Source organism: Denticeps clupeoides, chromosome 19 (assembly GCF_900700375.1).
Source record: "Denticeps clupeoides chromosome 19, fDenClu1.1, whole genome shotgun sequence".
NCBI classification, from domain to species: Eukaryota; Metazoa; Chordata; class Actinopteri; order Clupeiformes; family Denticipitidae; genus Denticeps; species Denticeps clupeoides.
Genome location: NC_041725.1, coordinates 9048500 through 9074401, shown reverse-complemented (window position 1 = coordinate 9074401; position 25902 = coordinate 9048500). Strand labels below are relative to the sequence as shown.

At 44.0% G+C, this 25902-nt stretch overlaps 2 protein-coding genes across 2 annotated transcripts; one reads left to right on the top strand and one right to left on the bottom strand.

The window, feature by feature from the left end:
- Window positions 1–8962: 8962 nt before the first annotated feature.
- olfcx3 (olfactory receptor C family, x3) lies at window positions 8963–18456 on the bottom strand. The gene is made up of 7 exons (XM_028962808.1): window positions 17931–18456; window positions 17069–17558; window positions 11673–11909; window positions 10946–11240; window positions 9969–10796; window positions 9539–9760; window positions 8963–9125 (listed from the first exon to the last, which is right to left on the bottom strand). The coding sequence occupies exons 1-7, from the start codon at window positions 18454–18456 to the stop codon at window positions 8994–8996; spliced, it is 2730 nt and encodes a 909-aa protein (XP_028818641.1). The 3' UTR covers window positions 8963–8993.
- Window positions 18457–20340: 1884 nt separating this feature from the next.
- LOC114769161 (extracellular calcium-sensing receptor-like) lies at window positions 20341–23584 on the top strand. The gene is made up of 6 exons (XM_028961942.1): window positions 20341–20454; window positions 20550–20838; window positions 21041–21847; window positions 21975–22199; window positions 22476–22599; window positions 22683–23584. Exons 1-6 carry the CDS (start codon window positions 20405–20407, stop codon window positions 23582–23584), a joined length of 2397 nt encoding a protein of 798 aa, XP_028817775.1. The 5' UTR covers window positions 20341–20404.
- Window positions 23585–25902: the final 2318 nt, after the last annotated feature.

The window sequence follows — 25902 nt, the reverse complement described above, 5'->3', positions numbered from 1 at the left end:
CAATGTAGACTATTTCAACATGAGGCACATCTCCAACATTATTATTTACAGCACATCCTTTTCAACAATAAAAGAATATTATATCACAGTCTTCATTATATTAATTCTAATAATGTCTCATGTCTGCAATGACACACTCCTGAAATCTACATAAGTTCAGATTGACTTAGATCCAATTAATGGGACACTCATATATGAACAGATGGTTAAATATGATTATTTACTGGTTATTTGAATATAATGGGATCAAATAAGCAAAAGACAGCAGAACTGGTTAAATGGATATAAATGAATAAAGAATAAAATGACCCTCTTTTAACGTTACAAAATCGTGAGCTTGTTTTAGAGAAAAAGTTGACACATTTTTAACATTTGAACTTTTTAAAATGCGACTGTACTGGACACTCCGGTAGCCGGTGAGAAGGGCTGGCCTTGCGGGGGCCTGGGTCCACCTCCAGAGGGGCTGAGTGCAACAGAGCCCCCTGGGTGGCATGAGGGATGGGCAGGAAGAGGGCTGAGTCATGAGGGATCCGGTAAAGCCCCCATACAGACAGAAGGGGCTGCACGTCGCCATAAGGCACCACCCTGCGGTACGGTGATTGGTTTCCGGAGGGTCCGGGACCACCTCCCTGCACAACACAGGGAAGAGAGTTGGGATACCAGCAGTGATGTGCAGTGGCAGGGCCTGCACATGCCCAGACGACACCACCCTGTGGTACAGTAAGCGATCGCCAGAGGGTCAGAGATCGCCTCCCTGCGTGGTGTAGGGAGAGGTGCTGGAAACCCCAGCAAGGACATGCAGGGGCAGGGCCTGCACAGAAGGCACATCCCTGTGGTAAGCTAAGAAGGCCAATTATCACAAGCTGGGTGCACAGTGCTTAATTGTAGACTGTTTAATGATCAGGCCTCAGCAGCCCGGAACTGAATTATCTACATTTACATTTACAGTATTTACCAGATGCCCTTATCCAGAGCGACTAACAATCAGTATTTACAGGGACAGTCCACCTGGAGACACTCAGGGTTAAGTGTCTTGCTCAGGGACACAATGGTAGTAAGTCAGATTGAACCTGGGTCTTCTGGTTCACATGCGAGTGTGTTACCCACTAGGCTACTACCACCCAATTATGATGACAGATGTGCGATTACATTCACTGAACACTCGCACACTCACAACTTAGGTTTTTATATGGATCCAGCTCTGTGTATGCAGGAGCACAGATAAATAAGATATTTGCTGGTGTCAGGATTGCCTGCAGCTGGCCTCCACACCTGACTTTAATCCTGACGCCCCATAAATGCCGGAAGTTTCCGCCCGTTCGGGGTCGCTGGCATTTTCGTGGACTCTCTGCACGAACTTGACCTGGTTTAGTTTCATGTGTTTTTGAGTTCTGGCAATCGCCACACGCCTACGGGTTAGTTTATGTTCTTTATTTAAGTTAAATTCGTTTTCGGCCACCGCGCCAGTCTTTATTTGTATTTCTTTGTTTATTGTTAATAAAACCCCGTTCCCAGCATGTCAGACCTCTGCGCTTCCTTCCCCCGTAAGTCCGTAGACGTGACAGAATGCCAGCGACCCACCCAAAAGCGCAGAGGTAAAAAACAGAGGAGAAGAAACGCCGCGAAGGACGCAGCCCGGCGCGGCGAACGCGGACGGCAGGGGAGAGACGCGCCGCCCGTTCTGGTGGAGCGTTTTCTCCCCGAGAAGCCGTGGTACGCGGCGCCGCGTGATGACGTCACCCCCGGGAAACTCCGCGAAACCCGGAAGCGACAACGTCGGCGGGTGAGTGGGCGGAGCGAGGACGTTGGCGTCGGCAGCAGCGAGGAAGTGACGTGGGCAGCGAGCGCAGTAGATGCGACCCCCACGATCTTCGCCATGTCGAGCCAAGAACTCTGCGCTCTGCTGGCAAGGCTCCCCGTGGACTGGGACGACACGGACGATGACGAGAGCACGGGAGACGAGAGTTGGGCTCCGCCCATCGCACCAGTCTGCGATCGTCGCAAGGTCCGTGGGGACCCACGTCACTTCCAGGGGGGTGAGAAGCGACAACAACGGCGGCGTCCCTCCAGCGAGGGGATGGGCAGCCTCCAGCCCGAATGGCCAGAGTACTGTCCCTGGGAGTTGATCGCACCCTGGGTCCAGGATGTCCGCAGGGTGGACGACCCTCGGAGTCACAGGTGGGAGGACACGGATGACGAAAGCGACAATGACGTGGATTTTCGTTGGGCAGTCGGGGCCGGGATGGCTCCACCCAGCGCGCGCGTCCGAGATTGTCGCGACATCCGTGAAGATCCACGTGACTTCCGAGGGTATGAGGTCGACACGGACCAACACGAGGATGACGCCGATTGGGCAGTCGGTGCCGGGATGGCTCCGCCCATCGTGCCCGTCCGTTGCGAGGTCCGTGGAAACCCACGTCAGTCCCAGAGGTGCGACAACAGTGAGGAGGAGGACAGCGATGCGGGCGTAAGCTGGTGGAACAGGGCGACAGGAGGTCGCCAACCAGCAACTGCACTGTCGGAACTGCCTCACAGGGAAGATGCCCTCCCAGTTCCAGTCGCCGACCCGCCTTCCCTCTGCTCGGACGTTCCCCAGCTGAACGGCAGCGCATCACCAGCGCCCCTGCATGCTGGAGAAGACGTCCACCACCCCCCACGCCACACGCCCACCACCATCTCCAGCGACGCTGCCTGGCAGCAGGGAGAGACCGACAGGAGTTTTCGGGACTTCCAGCAGAGACTGAGGGCGGAGTTTGATCGGCCAGAGCCTGAGCCAGGGATCGAACTCTGCCCCTCCACCACATCCAGCGCCAGTCAGGATCCGGGGCAAGAAGACCAAGCACTGGCGGGCGACGAGAAGGTCGCGCCTCCCGAGATTCTGACTGTGCCCCCTGAGGAGGTCCCGGAGAGCTCAGAGAGGGAACCAGACGACCCTCTCTTTTGTCTGTCTCTGTCTGTGTGTGTGTGCGTGGCATATGTGTCCGTATGTCGCCCCCACTTCCCCTCTTTGTGTCCACCAGATGGTGACCCAGCAGCAGAGCCGAACCCCAGGGAGGGAGTTCCCAACCTGACTGCACCGGTCCAAGGCGAGGTGGACGAGCCCCAAGGTACCCCTAAGTCCAGCCGGGGGGGGTGCTCCCCCAAAGAATTTTTTGGGGGGGTGCAGTTCGGGTTGGGGACTCCTCCTGAGGGGAGGGGAGGTGGGGAAGCGATGGAGCTGGGTCCTCCGGTAGCCAGTGAGGAGGGCGGGCCAGGCATGGGCCTGCGTCTGCCTCCAGAGGGGTGGAGCGCCATAGAGCCCCCGGGTAGGCATGAGGACCCAGCTGGGACAGACAGGAAGAGGGCCTGCTTGTCCCAACGGACGCAGAAGGGGCTAGCCGGATGGTCTGGCAATGCCCCCCCCTTGGCACCAGGGCCGTGCAGTGAGAGGGGCTGCATAGTCCCAGAAGGCACCAGCCTGGGGTGCCTGGAACAGTCGCCGGAGGCTCTGGGACAATCTCCCTGCGCGGTGCAGGGGGGTGACACAAGATGTGTCAGAGGGGACATGTGGAGACAGGGCCCACACGTACCCAGATGGATCGGCCCTGATTATTGTGTGCAGGTACGGGAGTCCGGGGCCGTCATGCGGGACCACGCCGGGGAGCCAGGCCGAGGGTCCGGGGCCGCCATGCGGGACCACGCCGGGGAGCCAGGCCGAGGGTCCGGGGCCGCCAAGCGGGACCACGCCGGGGAGCCAGGCCGAGGGTCCGGGGCCGCCAAGCGGGACCACGCCGGGGAGCCAGGCCGAGGGTCCGGGGCCGCCAAGCGGGATCACGCCGGGGAGCCAGGCCGAGGGTCCGGGGCCGCCAAGCGGGACCACGCCGGGGAGCCAGCCCGAGGGACCGGGGCCGCCACGCCTGACCACGCCGGGGAGCCAGCCCGAGGGACCGGGGCCGCCACGCCTGACCACGCCGGGGAGCCAGCCCGAGGGACCGGGGCCGCCACGCCTGACCACGCCGGGGAGCCAGCCCGAGGGACCGGGGCCGCCACGCCTGACCACGCCGGGGAGCCAGCCCGAGGGACCGGGGCCGCCACGCCTGACCACGCCGGGGAGCCAGCCCGAGGGACCGGGTCCTCCAAGGGGAGGATACAGCAGGGCAGGAGCCCTGTGGTTGCCGCCGTCCACCCCGCCGCCTCCACTGATGGTACTGTTGGGGCTCCGAGGACGTAGCCCTTGGAGGGGGGGCTCTGTCAGGATTGCCTGCAGCTGGCCTCCACACCTGACTTTAATCCTGACGCCCCATAAATGCCGGAAGTTTCCGCCCGTTCGGGGTCGCTGGCATTTTCGTGGACTCTCTGCACGAACTTGACCTGGTTTAGTTTCATGTGTTTTTGAGTTCTGGCAATCGCCACACGCCTACGGGTTAGTTTATGTTCTTTATTTAAGTTAAATTCGTTTTCGGCCACCGCGCCAGTCTTTATTTGTATTTCTTTGTTTATTGTTAATAAAACCCCGTTCCCAGCATGTCAGACCTCTGCGCTTCCTTCCCCCGTAAGTCCGTAGACGTGACAGCTGGAGATTTATATATCACTGGCAACATGCCTCCAGCCCACCAGAGAGCGCCAGACCAGCCATGGAGACAGTGACCCAGAATTGGAAATCAGAGCAGGCAGCGCTGAGTATAATAGTCAGGTGACCCCAAGGAGACGCTGCCCGCTCTTTGATTGAAATTATTTCCCAGAGATGCTGGCCTACTTTCCCACGCCCAAATAACTTGACTCATTGACCACGACCTTTGCCTGCCCCCGACTTCGAGATTTGCCAGCCTCTCTTGAGACGACGATTGAATTCTGGATTGAAACTCCTGTCCCTGACCTTGAGCCTGCCCCTTTTGTTAAAACGTGTATTCATGCTCCCCTACCTTCCTGCCGCCCAAGACGTCCTCCTGTCCAGACCACACTCCCGAACCGCCCTTAAACGTGCCGTCTTCCTGTTCTCCTCTGCCACGGTGCTGCAATGTTGCGAATTCATCACACAGTGCCATCTTCTTATTCGTCTCCAAGCCGCCCACCTCCCCAATGAGGCAACGGTGATCGTAAATATATGGGTAATGCCGCTGGTAGAACGACGCGACTTGGTTACTGTTAACACAGCAATTTGTCTACCAAGATTACATTTTCATTTACTCACCTGACCTCTCGACCCATATATCTCATGTCCGACAGGTCCTCCAGCGACTCCTGCAGAACCGTCTTTACATTAAGTTAGAAAAGAGTACTTTCCACGGAACAGAAATTTCCATCCTGGGATTCCACATCAGCCCCCAAGGAATTGCCATGGTCCCCAACAAAACCGCAGCCATCACTGACTGGCCTATGCCCACCACCATCCAATTCCTTGGATCTGCTCATTCCTTCTTGGATCTGCTCATCTAGAAATTTAGCAAAGTTGCACAACCCATGACTTCCCTCCTGAAGGACAAACCCACCCGACTCAAATGGGACCCCCAGGCTCAGCATGCATTCAACCAACTCAAACAACTCTTCACCACAGCTCTCATTATGTTCCACCCGGACCCCCAACTCCCCTTTGTGATAGAAGTCGATGCATCCAGTCTCAGTGTGGGAGCGGTACTATCCTGTAAAAAAAAAAAATCTTACAATCTCAACGCAATCTTCTGGACAGCAAACTACACCCCTTGTTAATTGAATTTTAATATCAACACCATTGACCATTCACCATTGAAAAAAGATGTTGCTATGTATTGGGGATAACAATTCTACAATGTTATTAGCATTGGAGAAATCAGCCCTTTTCAGCCCCTGATTTGCACCAGCTGGGTCTGTCATATTCTTTTGACCTGCTGTATCGGGTATGTATTTGAACTCTGTGAGATCAGACAATCCCCCAACGATACATAAACCTTTGAAAATAGTGTAGCTCCTGGACAATCAAACCCACAGTGGCTCCATCAGCTATGTTTGCACTATCCAGTCTTGTGGTTTTGAGTCTTGTGTACAAAAGCATGTTGTTTAAATCCACAGTCCATTTCCAGCATTTCCACATTTTTGATAAAAAAGATGGTTTTGTCATCTTCTACAAAAGTCACCCATGTTCTTGGATAGTGGAATTCGATTAATGCCACTTCCCAATTACCCTTTAATATCAGGGTCTTGTTGCCCATGGTGTTGTTTACCATGAATGAAAGACTGGTTCTGGAACAATTTTTAAAATGATTTAAATATCTACATCTTTTTCAGGAATCCAAGCCCAACCACTTCCCCAAGACCATATAAGAAATTTTCTACTCATTCTTTCTTTCCAAAATTTTCTCAACTTTTAACATTTTATTTCTGCTAAGTTTGATCTTTTGCAATTCTTCTTAATAAAAGGTACCATCTGTTATATCTGCGTAATAATTTTTCAACTAGAAGGGATTTTCTGATTTTTATGCATTTTTGTGCTTCGCATCATTCATGACATACAGTGATTTAAACAACAGACCTTAATTGTCAGAGGTCACATCGACAGGTCTCATCCTAATGCTTTGGTGGTAAGCGAAATTGTAAGATTTTATCAAATTGGGGAGTGCGTGTGTATACATTTTCAAATTTACCGAGGTCAAATACCACCACATCCTTCCATTAATAGTTCTATCGAAACGTTTGACCACACAAAATGCTGGATACCGAATTTACTCATTACATTTTGAAAACTTTTGTTGAAAAACCCTTTTTTTCCATGGTCGGTCTGTGATTTCTAGGGTACTCTGACATCTTTCTGAATTTTAAAATACGTTCCCCATGCACAATTACTAAATATGTCTATACACATTAGTGTGTACTTATAACTATAATTTTCATTTGAATACATAGACATGTCAACAACGTCAGCTTGAAATTGATTGCCCATACACAGTAACTCTATTCCTCTTGTAGTTGATATGTGTTGGTTTGTGTAGCATATAGGCATCCTTTTCAGCCTGTCAGAAGCCATTTTGTTAGACTGTATTTTTAAACACAGCATCTTTTAACCTCATTTCACCACCCAAAGACCCCTCGTTGTTTGGTGTATAGTAACATGCTTTTAAATGGTCCGTCAAGGTTTTTTAGTTTTTTTGGTTACACAACATATATTTCAAAGAATCATACATTGTCGAGGTGATGTAAACATTTTACACACATGCCAATATCTCTTCTAAAAAGGAATGAAACCAATGTGTCCACAACGGCATAAATATTCATTAAAATATTTTCACGCAGCTTAACAACACAGACATTGGTTACATAGGCACACAGGGTTATGATATGAGCTATTCTAAAACATTTATTACACAACATGGTCTCTATAATTGTATGTTCTGATACATGACAAGTTTTGTCAGCGTTTACACACGTTTGTAAAAGATTAGACCAAACCAAAACATTAGACAATTATATACTTCATCAGCTATAACGTTACATAATAAAGATGTTAGTTTAGATTTCACAAATCTAGTTTGTCAACCCAACTGCAGTCTTCAGCAGTGGACAGTTCTTCAGTCAATTTTTAAGCCATGGTTCAGCAGGATCTGTGATCAGTTGGATCTGTGATCTTGTGTCGGGTTCTGGGGCAGTGTTGTCTTTTGGTTAGAGACAATCATGAGACGTTAAATACCTAATGCCTAGATGTCAAAGGAGGTGTGTGAAAACAGGGGACCCCGTGTTCGAGGGGAGGAGGGGTGTGGGGTTGGTGTGTCTAAACCATAATTCAGCAAATTCTGTGAGACTTCATGATAGACATGGTGTCTGTTTATATATGAGTGTGGGGATGTTATGGTTGTGGAACTTTAAAGTGAACTTTTAATTGTTTCATTTATTAAATGTGCTGCTACATAGGAAAAAATAATTATATACCTTAAAAAAGCTTAAATGCAACCATAATGTATAATCATATCTATAACAATAAATAATTGTGCAAATATTATTTAATGTTTAAGCATCATATGTTTTTTGCTGTTTTTCTCAGGTTTGAGTAGCACAATATAGCACTTGGGAGCAAATATACAAACTAGAAGGCCAAATGCAGAGGCTAAAATAGCAAACACATGCACAGCCACAGTGTATTTCCCTGATGTGCTGACATACACAGGAATAAAGGTGATCCACACAGCAAAGAAAATGAGCATGCTGAATGTAATAAATTTGGCTTCGTTAAAATTATCTGGAAGCTTTCTGGCCAAAAATGCCATCAAAAGGCACAGGCATGCTAGGAATCCAATGTAGCCTAACATGCACCAAAATCCCACCTCTGACCCGACAGCACACTCTAATATGATCTTGGCACTCAGGAACCTGGTGTTGTGAGAAGCATGTGGAGGCTTGGTTGTAAGCCATATTATGCAGATAAGTGTCTGAATAGAAGTACACAGTATCACGCTGGCTCTCTGCTGGGTTGGGCCAAACCATTTCATGACATTGCTTCCAGGAAGGGTGGCTCGAAAGGCCATTAGCACCACTAGTGTTTTCGCAAGAATGCAGGAGATGCAAAGAGTGAAGCTGATGCCAAATGCTATGTATCTGACCTGGCAGAATGAATCAGTGGGCTCACCAATGAAGGTCAGGGCAATAAGGAAACAAGCACAGAGAAAAACGAGCAGCAGGAAGCTAAGCTCGATGTTGTTTGCACGCACAATAGGTGTGTTCCTGTTGATAATGAACACGCCCATGACAGCTGCAGTTGCACAAGCCCCAAAAGCAGACACAACGCAGAGGACCAAGCCCATGGTCTCCTGATATGACAAAAATTCAGTGGCCTTGGGCAAACAGTGCATCTGATGCTGATCTGGCCATGTATCTTCTGAGCATTTCAAACAATTCACTGCGTCTGGAGGATAGTAAAAATTCATTATAGCATTTCAATACACTAAACACTATGGGGGTTTTGTATTAAACATGGTGACACTGATGTACATTCTGATAACTAAAGAGATGATATGTATCGTTCTTGAGTCCTGATCCTTATATCTGAAGCATTACATACCTGTTTTATTGCTAATCTCTCCTTCTGCACATGGTATGCAGTCAAAGCAGCAAATTGGCTCACCCTTTCTGATGGCTTTCCTATACCCCGGCAGGCAGCTTTCACTACACAGTGATGCTGGTGCCTGACAGGGACAGTGAGGTGGTGGGAGAAAGGCACTATTCAGATTCTGTGGCGCTATGCTTGGACAGCTAGTTCAGCACAGCTCGAGATGAGACAGACCTGAACCACTGTTCTGCAAACTGCTTAGTTTATTTGTTCTGTGTCTGATATGCATAATCCAAAAAAATCCAATATATATTTAATCTGTCTAACAGTATTCTTATTGCTGTGCAAAAAAAATAAGTCACAATCAACAAATCTAATGCATTACAAGAAAGATCTGCAGTACAGCCTCATTAATGTTGCCATGAAACCAATATTTTGATTTAGTTTTGTGGTAAGAAAATGATCAAATGAAGCCTTAATCATTAGCATAAAATGTATAAACAGCAACCGTGAAATGCAGTATCTTGACACAGAAGACATAAGACACACCTGCTGGCCAATGTGCCACTGAATGTGTGACTCATTTACAACCAAGCTCATTTCTCCAGCAAAAGAGGCATCGTAAATGCCCACTTTCATCAGCTGTAGATAGCCGTCCTTCCCCCTTTGCCAGTTCATAAGGTCATAGTATGCAATGGGATCTCCGTTTTCATCAAAGTTAACCTCTTCTCCCAGTGTTGAAAATTTTGTGTGTTTCATGTAGTGCAAGAGCTGGAAGGAGAAGAAAGGATCTTGCATTTACTCCTCTGCTTTAGAATAAAAAGCATCATAATTATACCAATTATTTAATTACTATTAATAATAATAATTATTATTATTATTATAGTGAATTTAAAATAGCATTGTTAGCTTAATTGACATATAAATGCAAATAATGCAAGTCAGAATGAATAGATGGAAAACTCCTTGCTCTGCTCACCTGCCAAGGTAGAATGGGTGCCATTGTCCCACAAGTGCCATTGTAAAAAGGGCCTTGCCCTGGAATGCAAGAGCTCATTTCATGCAGAGCATGTGCTATGAGGTATACAGCTTTATACACATTGTAAGACACCCTGAGCTGAGACACATCTGTATATGCAGAATACACATTGGCCAGGTCCTCCTTCCCATTGCATGCCGTTCTATTGCCTTCTACATGTGTGTGCAAGTTCCCAGATCCATTGACCCGACAGTTAAAGGTTTCCTCCCAAAACTCAGCGAAAAAATGGGAAGACAGTGCATCAGAGGCTTGCAGCCTGCTGAGGTATGTTCCAAGGTCAGGAATGTCACCTTTGTGGATTGCAAAACCCAGAGTTCCTAGTAATAAGTCCCCAAAGTCCTGCCATAAGGACTTGGCAGTGGCCCAAGCTTCACTGGCAAGCCACTGCAGATTGGTGAGGTTCTGTCGCCTGCACTCAGCTAGGATTGTTGAGAGCTCAGTTTCCGCCCCGAAACTCAGAATGACTTTGGCAGAGGAGCTTTTCATGGTTTTCACCAGTTCCTCAGCCACTTCCTGTGTCAATGGCATAGGATAAAAGTACACATAGGCAGCACACACACCAAATCTGGCTGATTCCTGCAGGAAGAGCTGTATGGCAAACCGGGCATAGTCTGACTGGCCACCGATAACTCCCACCCATGTCCAGTGAAAGTAACTGACCAGCTTGGCCAGGGCCTTTGTTTGAAATGCATCACTTGGCATTGTTCTCATGAAAGCAGGGAATTCTTTTTTGTTGCTTAGACAACTACATGATGCAAAGTAGCTAACCTTAAAAATTGGGGAAAATCCAAAACAAATCATTTTAAATCCGATTAAACACTCACAGCATGTATTATTTTTATAAACATATTTTATAAACATCATTATCATTTTAAGTGTATGCGTAACAGAATAAGCTTAGTAGTGCTTCATCGTACCAAGGGGATATTGAAGGAACCCAAAGTCCTAAGCACAGCCATTGACACTCCAGAGCCAGCGTCTCCGACAATTACAGGTGAAACCGATGTGTGGACATGACCACAGGTTCCTCTGCCCGCATCAGGCTGCCCATTAACCAGCAGAAGTGAGGTTTTCACAGCAACAGGAATGTCATCGCATGTGTCCCGTATGTGAAACCCCAGCTTCAAATGAGGAAGGATGTCCTGTCGATGGTTAATCTCTTGCACGGCAAAGGTCATGGTTTGCATCCATCGCAGTGCCCTTGGGCTGAAACTAATTTTTTTTTAAAAGAGTATAAATATAAAATATACAGTATAGAAAGCAGAAAGTATTTTCTATGTCTGCATAAATAACAAAGGCCATTTTATAATAAACACCTACGATAGAATTGACATAATCTTTCATGTAACACATCCTTTAATTTTAAAGGGAACTTAGAACAGGAAAATACAGAAAGCTCTTGCACATCAGAATCACAAAACTTTCTTCAGCACTTTCCTTCCCTTGGTCACTTGACCCTCATTTTAAACTGACAGTTCAGATTTACTGTTGTTACCTTGTAATGTGAATTAAAGTAAATTTTACAAGCTATTAAGAAACAAAATATTTTACATTTGTGCTGCCTGTACCATTTAGGTTCCCCTGTAGTAAACATTGAAGCATACAACAAACATCAATACTGTAACATTAATATGTGGCACTTACTACTTATAGCCTGATGGCACCGGTTTCTTATCAAAAGAGTGCACAAAGGACACAGGACTGTAGTGTAATGGAAACAGGCCTCCGATAACCACATCTCCCTCCTGGTAAAAGTTATTTGTCTCCACATCTCCCTGAAAAATGCACTCGCTCTCATTAACAGCCTGACTCGGCACATATATTTGAATAAGAAGCCAAAGCAGCAGGAGCTCAACTGAGGGGTGTGCCATACTGTCGAGACTTGACAGAAGTGCAGGCACACCACAGAGACAAAGCTTTGAACAAGATATATAAAACAAGGGGACTGATTTCATTGGAGCCTCATATTTCCTATAGAAACAGGTGAGCCAATAGCGATTCATACCTCACAATGAATTTGAACAAACAATAAAATGCTTGAATAGCCATAAATTGATTTGAATAGCCATGAATTGTCTAATTGAGATTACCTTCAGATATACAAAAATATTTGCAAAATTTAGAACACCATTAAGTTTAGCAATTTATCCTGCATTAATTCTCATAACAACTGTTAAATAATTTTTTTCTGTATGTATATGATAGCTAATTCCAGCAGAATAAAAAGGTCAGAGTTAACGTGGGTGCACATAACATTAGTGTGCAAAGATCTAAAGATGTTTAGTTTACATAATGGGTGCAGAAGCACTTAGCTCCGTCATTACATTACTACAGTGTAAAATGTTTTTTTTGTCTGTCTTCGTCTTTTCGTCTGCGTTTTCGCGAACGTCCTTGGTTTACATCAAGCTACAGTGTGTCAGCCATTGGGAGATGAGAGACTGTTGTGTCTTCATTTTCACTGAGAGATGGCTGCAGGAAAACATCGTGGACTCGGCTATCCAGCTTGACAAATCGATCACTTTACGAGTGGACAGGGATGCCACTTTGTCTGGTAAGACCCGTGGAGGTGTGTTTATGTGAACTCTGAGTTGGGCACAAATGCTGCTGCAGTTTCACAACCCTGAGTTGTACCTGATCATCAGTTAACTACAAACGGTGCACCCTGAAGGTTTTTTCGTTATCGCTGGAGACTTCAACAAGGCAAACCATGATGTTAGTTCTCCCAAAATTTGGGGCATGTGGGGCAGTGGCAGCCTAGCGATTAAGGAAACGCCCCTGTAATCAGAAGGTTGCCGGTTCGAATCCCGATCTGCCAAGGTGCCACTGAGGTGCCTTTCATGGCTGCCCACTGCTCGATCAGGGTGATGGGTTAAATGCAGAGGACAAATTTCACTGTGTGCACTGTGTGCTGTGCTGCTATGTATCACATGTGACAATCACTACACTTTAATGAACTTTGCTACCAGAAATGGAAACTGTCTGGACAATGTTTACAAGTCCTTTCTGAAACACACTAAACCAGCCCAAAAGAACATCAGAGTGTGGCCGGCTGGTGTGGTCTCAGCTTTCCAATACTGCTTTAGCTCAACAGACTGGGACATCTTTAGGGAGGCTGCTATGTATGGGGACACCATCAGTCTGAAGGAGTGCACAGACTCTGTCATGGGTTACATGCCCAAGTGCGTCTCCAAGAACGTCACCACAAGATCCAACCAAAAGCCCTGGATCACGAAAGAAATACAGTGGTGTGAAAAACTATTTGCCCCCTTCCTGATTTCTTATTCTTTTGCATGTTTGTCACACTTAAATGTTTCTGCTCATCAAAAACTGTTAACTATTAGTCAAAGATAACATAATTGAACACAAAATGCAGTTTTACGTTATTAAGGGAGAAAAAAAACTAAAAATCCACATGGCCCTGTGTGAAAAAGTGATTGCCCTCCTTGTGAAAAAATAACTTAACTGTGGTTTATCATACCTAAGTTCAATTTCTGTAGTCACCCTGTAAGAATGGACATCACGGGAGCCTGGTTTTGTCTTGCATAACAGATGTCTGCAGGGGGGAGGTGTGACATTCCTGTGTCGACGGTTGTGGGTGAAGATTCGGCACCTCTGTTTTACATGCCTTTTGTCTAACGGCAACGTGTGAAGTGTCAGCTGTCAGGACCACCTGACAGCTGACACATTTTGTCTTCCCCAAATGGGAGGCACCGGGGGCGTGACATCAGAAACAACAGGTTCGGATTGGTCAGTGACAACTTCCTGTAGGCCAGTGACAACTTCCTGTAGGCCAGTGACAACTGGTGATCCCGACGTGATACCTTTGCTCGGATGTGGATCTGTGACCTTAAGTCTTTTTTATCTGAATTTTACTGCATAGGGAGGAATAAAATCTATGTGCTTTAAATTAATTAAAAAGGATCTACATATCCTAAAAAGCCCGGGACCGTAGAAACCGAGGCATTTCTAAATCCAGATCCACTCCGACAAGGTATAAAAGGAACATAGACTAATTACTGTATCACTTACAATGTGGCATGTAGATATGGCTGGCACAATAGATGAACCCACAAACCAAACTGTAACCAGTAATAATCAGGATTTGTGACATTTTAGATTACCGGTATTACATTGAACATCATAAACCATGTCCCACGGGGAACAATTTGATAATAACTGTTTAGGGATTGGAAATTGCACTGTTAAAATTCATTGTTTACATTTTAAATTAATGTTCAGTATGATCAACATGTTTAGGATCAGAATTTATATTTATGTAAAACTGTTTTTCTCTCTGAACACCTCAACAATGCCATAATCTCAAATAATAACTTTTAGTGATAAAGGTGTAATTCTCTAATCACATGGCAACAAGCGTTTTTTTTTATTTGTATTTATTTTTCCGGCCACTGTTGTTCATTGAGCTTGGTTAGCCGATGCAAATTCGCAGAGTTATGAATTCCCTAATAAAGGTGTAATTCTCCAATCACATAGCAACAAGCGGGACTTTTTATTTGTATTTATTTTTCCAGCCACTGTTGTTGATTAGACTTGATAAGCCAGTGCAAATCTGCAGAGTTATGAATTCCCTGATATCATTTTAAGCCTCCCACTATATTTACATTTTCTGCATTACAGTATCTGATCATTGTTGTCATTTGTTTTTCTGGTTTGGTTTTAATGTACGATGAACACTGTTTTTCTACATGCACAATCTGTATGCAAATCTACAACCTTTTAAATTCATCACACTCCACACAAAGAACCCAACCAAGTGTGAAAAGCCCTGGATCAAGTTGAATATTCTATGTATGCTGCTGTGTTTGATCTATGTCAAGAAGACAGGTTTCCCTGCAAGGGTGATCTCAGACGCCTGAAGATCACAAAGGACACAGAACCACAACTATCGGCTACATTTGAATTCCCGACTGACCAGGAAGGACGAACAAGCAGATACACAACCATGACCCAATTGTGATCCTCATGGACCCTGAATACTCGAGTGCCCCAGGGGATCAAACGGCCGTCTGTAAGAATGGACATCACGGGAGCCTGCTTTTGTGTTGCATAACAGCTGTCTGCAGGGGGAGGTGTGACATTCCTGTGTCGACGGTTGTGGGTGAAGATTCGGGACCTCTGTTTTACATGCCTTTTGTCTGACGGCAACGTTTGAAGTGTCAGCTGTCAGGACCACCCACCCTCTTTGTCTTCCCCAAATGGGAGGCACCGGGGGCGTAACATCAGGAACAACAGGTTCTGATTGGTCAGTGACAACTTCCTGTAGGCCAGTGACAACTTCCTGTAGGCCAGGGGTATAAAGGTCTGCTCACATGTGGAAAAGGAGCTCTGAGCTTTCTTGCTCAGGGGGTTTTCCATCGGAAGCTGGAAGGCTTCTGAGTCTTTCTCTCCCCCTCTTTTTCTCTTCTCCCTCTTTACTCTTTCTTCTCATTTTTATTTTCTCTGTAACCTTGGTACCTTTTTTATATTCAATATTCACATTTAACTACAATAATTATTTACCAGTTTTTATAAATTAGAAACTGTTCATTTTTAACCTCTATTGTGCCATGCCTCTTTCTGCCAGGTAACATCAAATTGGAGTGGTTGAATACAGTGCTTTGTGTGGAGGGAGAAAGAGTTTTTCTACACACTCTATTCTCTTCTCCCACACCACACGGTCTTTTTTACAACCCCCAGGCCTGATTCCTACCACACCTGTTAGAATCAAGAAATCACTTAAATAGGAGCTACCTGACACAGAGAAGTAGACCAAAAGCACCTCAAAAGCTAGACATCATGCCAAGATCCAAAGAGATTCAGGAAAAAATTAGAACAAAAGTAATTGAGATCTATCAGTCTGATAAAGCTTATAAAGCCATTTCTAAAGCTTTGGGACTCCAGCGAACCACAGTGAGAGCCATTATCCACAAATGGCAAAAACATGGAACAGTGGTGAACCTTCCCAGGAGTGGCCGGCCGACCAAAATTACCCCAAGAGCGCAGAGACAACTCATCCGACCCCAGGACAACATCTAAAGAACTGCAGGCCTCACTTGCCTCAATTAAGGTCAGTGTTCATGACTCCACCATAAGAAAGAGACTGGGCAAAAAGGCCTGCATGGCAGATTTCCTAGGCGCAAACAACTTTTAAGCAAAAAGAACATTGCCAAGACTTTTGGGATAATACCTTGTGGACCGACTATACAAAAGTTTAACTTTTTGGAAGGTGCGTGTCCCGTTACATCTGGCGTAAAAGTAACACAGCATTTCAGAAAAAGAACATCATACCAAAAGTAAAATTTGGTGGTGGTAGTGTGATAGTCTGGGGTTGTTTTGCTGCTTCAGGACCTGGAAGGCTTGCTGTGATAGATGGAACCATGAATTCTACTGTCTACCAAAAAATCCTGAAGGAGAATGTCCGGCCATCTGTTCGTCAACTCAAGCTGAAGCGATCTTGGGTGCTGCAGCAGGACAATGACCCAAAACAAACCAGCAAATCCACCTCTGAATGGCTGAATAAAAAAAATGAAGTCCTGACCTGAATCCTATTGAGATGTTTTGGCATGACCTTAAAAAGCCAGTTCATGCTAGAAAACAAAAAAAATGTCACAAAAAAAACCTGTAATAAAAAAAAAAAAAAAAGACAACGTAACCAGTTTAGGTTAAGAGGTTTAACACTAGAAGTCCCAGAGAGTTGTCATTTGACATTTCTACCTATAAAACCCACAGGACAGCCGATGGGCTGGAAGACTTTTAACTAATATCCTTAATCACCTGTGAACAGATGCTTTTGTCATGTAAACAAGGCAGGGCTATGCTGTGCCACTTCAAGGACACTTGTGTTTCACTTTGATATCTTAGGGAGAAATTAACACACATGGGTTTTTTTCCTTTGTTGAAGAGATTTATTGATAAAAACAGTACAAAATAAAACAAACAAAACCAATCATTTGTACAAATAATAATAAAAAGTGAGTGAGTACATTTCAGCAATCACTCACAATCTTGGCACTGCCATGGCATCTCCCGTCTGCATTTACCAAGTGTATTTGTAGCAGTGAACACATCGCACAGTGGCATGATCGTTCTTGCACTGGTGTTTGACCTGGCACGTGGCTCTTTTTCCAGGGCTAGGTGTGGAGGGTTGTGTCCGAAGCAATTGTTCATTTCTTGCCTTCTTCGCAGCCATATGAGAGCTAGCCAACTCTCGTGCAAGCTCCACCAGGAGGTCCACCCGTCTTTCCTGCTTCCTGGTGCATGCTTGATATAGCACATGTGCATTCAATGCTGCCATGTCAATCATATTATAGAACACGACAACTGGCCAGCGCCGTGTTCCTCTGCGGACAGTGTACTCCCGCAGAATCTGGTCCATCACATCCATGCCACACTTTGTGGTGTTGTAAAGGGTGACAGTGTTTGGCTTCCTTTTGGTGGTATCATCAGTCTGAACCACGCTATGCATGCTGCTAAGAACATAGACGGTCTTGTTCCGTTTGGCCGAATACACAGTCAATGTGGCAGCAACACCTAATAAATAAGGGGCAGTGGTGGCCTAGTGGTTAAGGAAGCGGCCCCGTAATCAGAAGGTTGCCGGTTCGAATCCCGATCTGCCAAGGTACCACTGAGGTGCCACTGAGCAAAGCACCGTCCCCACACACTGCTCCCCGGGTGCCTGTCATGGCTGCCCACTGCTCACTCAGGGTGATGGGTTAAATGCAGAGGACAAATTTCACTGTGTGCACCGTGTGCTGTGCTGCTGTGTATCACATGTGACAATCACTTCACTTTACTTTAAAGAAATTGTTATTTTCATAGCACTTTTACACACAATGACACACTTGGAGGTGTTGATTATAAAAACCACAAAAGACCTGCAACATATCTGAGTGGTGAATTCACTGCAATCTGTTTGTCTGGCGGATTGAGCAATTTCCCGGCGAATCTTGTTGACTGTGCCGAGGATGGTGGTTTTCCGGCTAAGCAGTTTTTGCGCAAGTGACAGCGATGTGAAGAAATTGTCCGTGGTAACATTTCTGCCCTTGTCTAGGAATGGTTCAATCAGCCTCATCACTACGTTTTTAGAAAGTCTCTCCCCAATGGAACGACTGGGGTCCTTGCCAAGATATGGGAGGACATCGCAAATGTACTTGGATTTTAGGTCGCAAGCCACCCAAAACTTGATCCCAAATTTATCAGGTTTAGTTGCAATATACTGCAGGAAACAGCAGCGAGTCTTTGACTGGAAGAGCTGTTCATCAACGGTGAAATGTAGACCAGGGTTGTAGGACGTGAGGCAGTTGGTGACAAATGATCCCCACACACTGGAAATTGCAGCGAACTTATCTGTCTTTGCTTGATCACTGCGGGTGGACCTGTCATCAAAGCGTAGGTGTCGCATGATGTCTTGGAAGCAGTTTCGCGGCATAGTTCCAATGATCTGTGGGTTTCCCAGGTTTGTGGTCACTACGTGACTGCTGGTAACCTTGGTAAGCCCCCGCAAGCCCCCGCAAGATGACAATCGTGATAAATGCCATTAGTTCAGGGAGGGTCATGAACCAATGAGCATGCTCTGTTTGCTGTGCATGTTGGATAGTCCATTCTTGAATGTTACGAAGCATGTTAAGAGTGATGAAACACAGGAAGCTCTGAAGGCGACTCGAGATTCTTCTGACCTTAGCCGTTGGCTCTCCATCTGCGGCGTACGCTTCTATTGGGGTGAAAGGGAGATGCATCCCCACCCGTTCTTCACGCCACACTGTGCCATCTTTCGCGGTCTGTCAGGTCAGTCCCCAAACGAGCTCTCTTTTTAGGTTGAGAAGCAGTCTCCTCATCTGCAGTATGAACAAATTCACATTGTGAGCAATGGGAAAGTCAAATGATATAACAAATGCATGCATATATACTAATAATAATTCTGAAATATCTTCCTAAATAAACAGATACACCTAAAGCAGAAAAATGTCTTGCACTTCAGATGGCAGTGAATGTCTGCTAAGGTGCACAAACAAAAAAGTGGAAAATATTTACAGCATTTATCAGACGCCCTTATCCAGAGCGACTTATAAAAAATATAAAAAATATAAAAAAGGCAGAGTAGATATTTGTCACTCTGCTTTGCCTTTTGGTATTTTCCACTTATTTGTTTGAAATGAAATAATGAAATGAAAATAATATGAAATAAAAATGAACCTGAAGACTGATCAGACGGCTCTGAGTCAGAATCCGGCTGAAGTTCTATTTGGCCTACCTCTGCTAGAGCTGAGGGGGTCAGAAACCCTGGGACTTCTAGTGTTAAAGAGTGATGATCAGATAGTCTACAGGTGTGGTGCATGAAGTGGGTGTGTCTTTAGATGAGTGATCAGATGCAGGTGTGAGTGGTGCAGTAGCAGGACTCTGCCTGGCATCGTAGTTACAGTCCGCCTCTGCATTTTAGATGTTTTATGTTGGAAGGTACACAGTCAATTGCTTTATAAATTATAGTCCATATTGGATCAGTCATAGACAAATATCACAAAAAAATATATCTTTTTATAGTCTATAAGTAATTCTCAAATTCAACTTCATGTTTGTCAGACAGTGTGACGTGCCTTGTGTCTCTATTTGCAGGCATACAATTTCAGGTATATAAAACATTAAAAACAGATAAGCAATAATCTACTTAATTAAGATAGCTGTATACTATCTGTTAAGGCTACTAGCATACAGCATGTACTTGTTTGATTTTTCGTTACATGACAAGTGGTGAGTGTTCTTTTAATGACTCAAAATGTAAAAATCACATAATTAAATAGGTATTTCAAAAGAGATTCATGACAAAAACACTGGAGCAATAATAATAATAATAAAAATAGATAACAAAAATATGAATGTTAAGGGAACACATTGCCCTGATTGATACAATTGTGTGGATGAAATTGTGTACACACATGATGCCTAGAGATGTCTTTGTCATAGCAATGGTAAAGAATTAAGCCAAACATTAATGTTTATTAGTTTATAGATTTAATATACATGATCTGCCAAGTCTGTCAATATGGTGCCCTATTAATGTGGGGCTCTTTTAGGATAAGATATCAGCTGATTGTTGTGGGGAGGGGCAAGTTCTATGTATCTGCAGTGTGTCTGATTCCAGAGAGTTACCAACCATCAAAGGGAGGCAGGCTTATAAAAACAGACGTTTGACTCCAATCTTGTCTGCCACTGTCTGAGCTCTGAAGATGATCCTTCTCCTTTTTTCCTCATCCCTGTTCTATCATGTTTTGAAGTCATCTGCCACAGTTTGTGTTCTTCAAGGGGATTTTGAGCTGCCTTGGTTCATAGCTGATGGAGATTTCACTATAGGAGGGATTTTTCCAATACATTACAGAGTTGAGATGCCACACACAGATTATGCAATGCAACCGAAGAGTACTCAGTGTAAAGGGTAAGCAAAACAATATTAATTAATAAGCTGTAAGCAAATTAGTACTAGAAGATTACAAGTTAATATTTTTCTGTTTACCTTTCCTGTGTACACAGGTTTGACCCAAGGGCTTTCCGCTGGGCTCAAGCAATGCGACTGGCAGTGGAGGAGATAAACAATCGTACAGATTTGTTACCCAACCACAAGCTGGGTTATAAAATCTTTGATTCTTGTGCCACCCCAGTGACAGCACAAAAAGCCATTTTGGCTGTACTAAATGGACAAGAAACAGCCCATAATGTTATGTGTTCTGGTGCTAGTCCTCTCTTGGCAATAGTTGGGGAATCTGGATCTTCACAGTCAATTGTTGTTTCAAGAACTCTTCAGCCATTCAGAATACCAATGGTGAGACAGAGATACTGGGGAAGTGATCATGCACATAATGCAATAATGATAGCATTGAGCCATTTTAAAGATGGATATGTTAAAACTACTGCTACTCTGAATGTTCATATTTCAATGTTTAGGTCTTTAATATGTTCTCTTCTTCTTTAGATTCTTTAAAACTTTGACAAATTACAATTACTTGATCATATCTTCTCCTCAGATAAGTTATTTTTCTACCTGCTCTTGTCTGAGCGACAGAGCAAAGTACCCAACATTTTTCAGGGTTGTGCCAAATGATGATTATCAAGTAAAAGCCATCGCTCGCCTCCTGAAACATTTTGGCTGGAAATGGATTGGTGTCATCACAGAGGATCACGACTATGGCAGATTTGCTCTGCAGGGTTTGAAAAGGGAGCTTGAGAACACTGATATCTGTCTGGCCTATCATGAAATGATTCCCAAAGACTATAGGATTGAGAAAGTGCTTCAAATCTTAGATGTCATGAGGACCTCCAGCGCTAAGGTTGTTGTTGTCTTTTCAGGTGAGGGGGAGTTTTACCCTTTCCTGAAAGAGTTCATGAATCAGAACATCACTGGAATTCAGTGGATTGCCAGTGAGGCCTGGGTGACGGCCTCTGTGCTGGCAGAATCATACCCCTTTCTAGATGGTACCATTGGTTTTGCTATTCGAAAAGGATACATCCAAGGGCTTAAAGACTATCTGCTCACTGTAGATCCATGGAGATACCCATCTAACCCTCTGGTTCATGAGCTTTGGGAGGCTCTTTTTGGCTGTTCTACATCATCTGCCTCCGATAATAGCCAATTGCTGCGATGTACAGGCAATGAAAATCTGATGGAGCATAATTCAGCCTACATGAACACATCTAGCCCACGAGTTACTTATAATGTGTACAAAGCTGTATACGCAATAGCACACTCTTTGCATGGCCTTATAAATTGTATACCTGGGAAGGGACCTTTCCAAAACTCATGTTCTAACTTAAGTGATGTACACCCATGGCAGGTATTGTTAAAAGTATTATAGTAAAATATCTAAATTGAATGATTAAAAGTAGACTAGCATTTCTTTGTTTAAACCTTACTACACATAACAATGACTACAATTAAATTCTCTGTCCAAATGCCCATAGCTTCAGCATTATATCCAAGAGGTTTCTTTTACCACGTCTGTTGAGAAAATACATTTTGATCAGAAGGGTGATGCAGTTCCGTCTTATGACCTAATTAACTGGCAGAGGAGTGCTAATGGACAAATTGAGTTTGTGACAGTGGGTCTTTATGATGGAGCAAAACATGATGAAAAAGAGCTTTTTATCCAGGAGGAGGCGCTCAAGTGGACAGGCGAGCGTAAAGAGGCAAGCTCTGTCTTTAAGTGCATGAAATCCCCTCTGGTGAAGTACTTTAGAAAGTACTTGCAGTAAGTCAGACTCTGGTTTTAATTAGACATAAGGTTTTAGAGGTCTTAAAGTCATAGGAATAAAAGAAAAACACAAAATCAATTTTTAAGCATGATTAGATTTAGTTACAAAATAGTAAAAAGTAAATCATCATATTGATTCACAGTGTAGCTGCAGGTATAATTGACACAAATAAATCACATAATAAATAATTGAATGTATTTTCTCTGACAGGTGCTGGTGTCTGTGTGCAGTGAGAGCTGTCCGCGAGGATTTAGGAAGGCTGTCCGCCAAGGGAAGCCTCTATGCTGCTTTGACTGTGTACCGTGTGACAGTGGCAAGATTAGTAATCAGACAAGTAAAGACAAGTAAAATGCATTTTCACTGCATTTTCAAATAAATAACACAAGATTGTAATCATCACTCTCTCTGTCCCAACAGATTCAGTAGACTGTATACCTTGTCCTGAGGACTTCTGGTCTAACACAGATGGAACACAGTGCATACCTAAAGTGGTGGAGTTCCTTTCCCATGATGCAATGGGGATGACACTGACTGTTATAGCTGTTGCAGGTGCCTGCCTCACTCTATTGGTCCTGGCTGTTTTCTTCCACTTCCGAAATACTCCCATTGTTCGTCTAAACAACTCTGAACTGAGCTTCTTCATTCTTCTCTCTTTAACTCTGTGCTTCTTGTGTGCCCTGGTGTTCATTGGCGAGCCCACATCCTGGTCCTGCATGCTGCGCCACACTGCCTTCAGCATCACTTTCTCACTCTGTATCTCTTGCATCCTGGGTAAAACACTCGTGGTTCTAGGTGCATTCACTGCTACTCGGCCCGGAAATGATTTGATGAAGTGGCTGGGGCCCAGACAGCAGAGAGTGATCATCTTCTCCTGCACCCTGGTTCAGGTGGTCATCTGTGCTGCCTGGCTTATCTCAGCACCTCCCTTTCCATTGAGAAACACTCAGTACCAGAGATCCAAAATCATCCTGGAGTGCAGTGAGGGTTCCGAGCTAGCTTTCTGGTGTGTTTTAGGATACATTGGTCTTTTAGCTTGCTTATGCTTTGTCTTGGCCTTCCTTGCCAGAAAGCTGCCTGGGAACTTTAATGAAGCAAAATACATCACTTTCAGCATGCTGATATTCTGTGCAGTGTGGCTGGCCTTCATCCCTGCCTATGTGAGCTCTCCAGGGAAGTTCACGGTAGCTGTGGAGATCTTTGCTATTCTAGCCTCCAGTTTTGGCCTTTTGTTGTGCCTATTTGCTCCAAAATGCTATATCATCTTGTTGAAACCAGAAAAAAATACCAAACAACATCTAATGGGTAAAGTTGCAAAATAAAAAGGCAGGTGTTTTAGTGTAAACATATTTAATATATACGTGAAAATAATAATCCGTTGGAATGTACTTTTTGTCAGAATGTTGACAAATATTTTTTTATTTTTTATTGCTTTTTATGCACTTTTGATGAAGAATTTTCAGCCAGGATATTAGATTCTCTTCTTACTTCATATACAAGTGTTGTGCATTTAATACATTATTTTAAATGTATTTTAATCCATCAATAATCTTTTGTAAATACAATTTTAAGGCTACTTACAGACTGTCAAACCTGCACTTGCAGCTTGGTATTTGTGAACATACATTTATGTTGCATGTATGCAGCCTGATTCATTTATAATAAAAAAATCAATACAGCTTATGTTTATAACAAAACATTATCTTCAAAATATACACACAGTGGCCCTTAATTATCAAATGTGTGTATAGCTGAAAAACAGGTGTACGATCATTTATATGCCCATTTTGCGATTTATCAAATTTCGACATGGGTGTACGATATGCAGAAGTCCACGGCTGCTCTCAGATCATGTATGCCCTTCCTGTCAGTGCGAACTTGTGCTGCAGAAGAGGAAAACAAGCTGTGACAGAGAATAAATGACTCTCATAGTTCATTTTAAATTAGGTTAATCAGCCATGATTTCAGAGGATGTTTGTAACAGATTATATATGATTAATGCGCTTTCTTTATTGACTTATGTAATTGTGAGATTATAGGTTGCATAGTTAGTTGAGTTATTACAGACATGCCTTTCACTCACAAATACCTAATGTGTAATTGTGTACACCAGTCAAAGAAAATGCACACATCCAGGATAAATCATTGTTTAATTGACATAGCATTGTAGGTTAAACAATGAAAAAAAATGAATTAAATAAGAGCAATGACAGTCATCATATTCAGACATGGCAGATCTGGCGCTGTTATCAGACAGGAGAGGAAACACAACATCGAGCAAAGTCAAACACGGGCCATGGTGGAGTGCTGCATCAGCCATAAAATGTCATGGTCTCGGATGGGAGACTGATCAAAGAGGCTTTCCAGTTTTAGGTCTCTGTGGGGCTAAAACTGGTGTTTGGCACTTAATCATCTGATTTAATAAAATTAAAATGGAACAAGTTTGTATTTGTCTCTGGTTAATGAAGAAAAACATTAAAATGTATTTAAATTTAACTTTTTAATTTAACTTTAACATAGCAATCTTCAAGTCATTTCTTTAACTAAACCTAAATATAGGGTGGTAGTAGCCTAGTGGGTAAGACACTCGCCTGTGAACCAGAAGACCCGGGTTCAAATCCCACTTACTACCATTGTGTCCCTGAGCAAGACACTTAACCTTTAGTTGCTCCAGGGGAGACTGTCCCTGTAAATACTGATTGTAAGTCGCTCTGGATAAGGGCGTCTGATAAATGCTGTAAATGTAAATGTAAATCATTTTGAATTTAGTTCAACTAAGCTAAACACATCACTAGGATTTCAGGCAAAACCTGCTAAACACATTACCAGGGAAAGTGTAAACTGCATCAGTATAACTGAGTTACACCAATGCTGTTCACAGTCACAGTGATCTGCTTCCATACATGCACGTTAACACCCTCTTTTATTTCACCTTTTAAGTTGCCAAACAGCACCATTTTATTCCTCTTCACCTGAATCAATTAACATCTTAAATCTTTTTGAGCTTTCTGTGCAATATTAATCATGACTTACTCTCTTATTGATAACCAAGGCCCTATAAACCCGAAATCTCAAATTGAGAGTTTATTCCAGGTACTTGCTGCAATATTGGGGTGTATGATACATGCTGTAAATGTAAAAACAGAACTAAAATCTTTAGAGAATATAGCTTTTTGAGCTGTTATAATAATAATTAAATGAAATAAAAATGGACTAACACAAAAAACACACATGTATGCTTTAAATCTGCCAAATATAGACTTTTTACATTACAGTGTGCAGATGCACACATTGAACTCTCACAGTGACACACACACACACTTCCTCTCTCTCACTCCCTTTGTTCAGACACTTTTGATTTCAATGCAACAATGTAAGATGTTCCTGGCTCTTTTCTTTTGAGCCTGCTGCAGAAAATAGGCACTCAAATGGTCTTGATGTGGCAGGGATACAGAGGTAAGAAATTATGTGATTGTCATTGTGAAACACAGCACAGCACACGGTGCAAACAGCGAAATGAGTCCTCTGCTTTTAACCATCAATCTTGGTGAAACACAGTGTGAAAGGAGAGCTCTGACCGGACGGTTTAGCATGTGTAAAAAAAAGCTGACATAATACGTGGTAGTGTTGAGCATGTGCA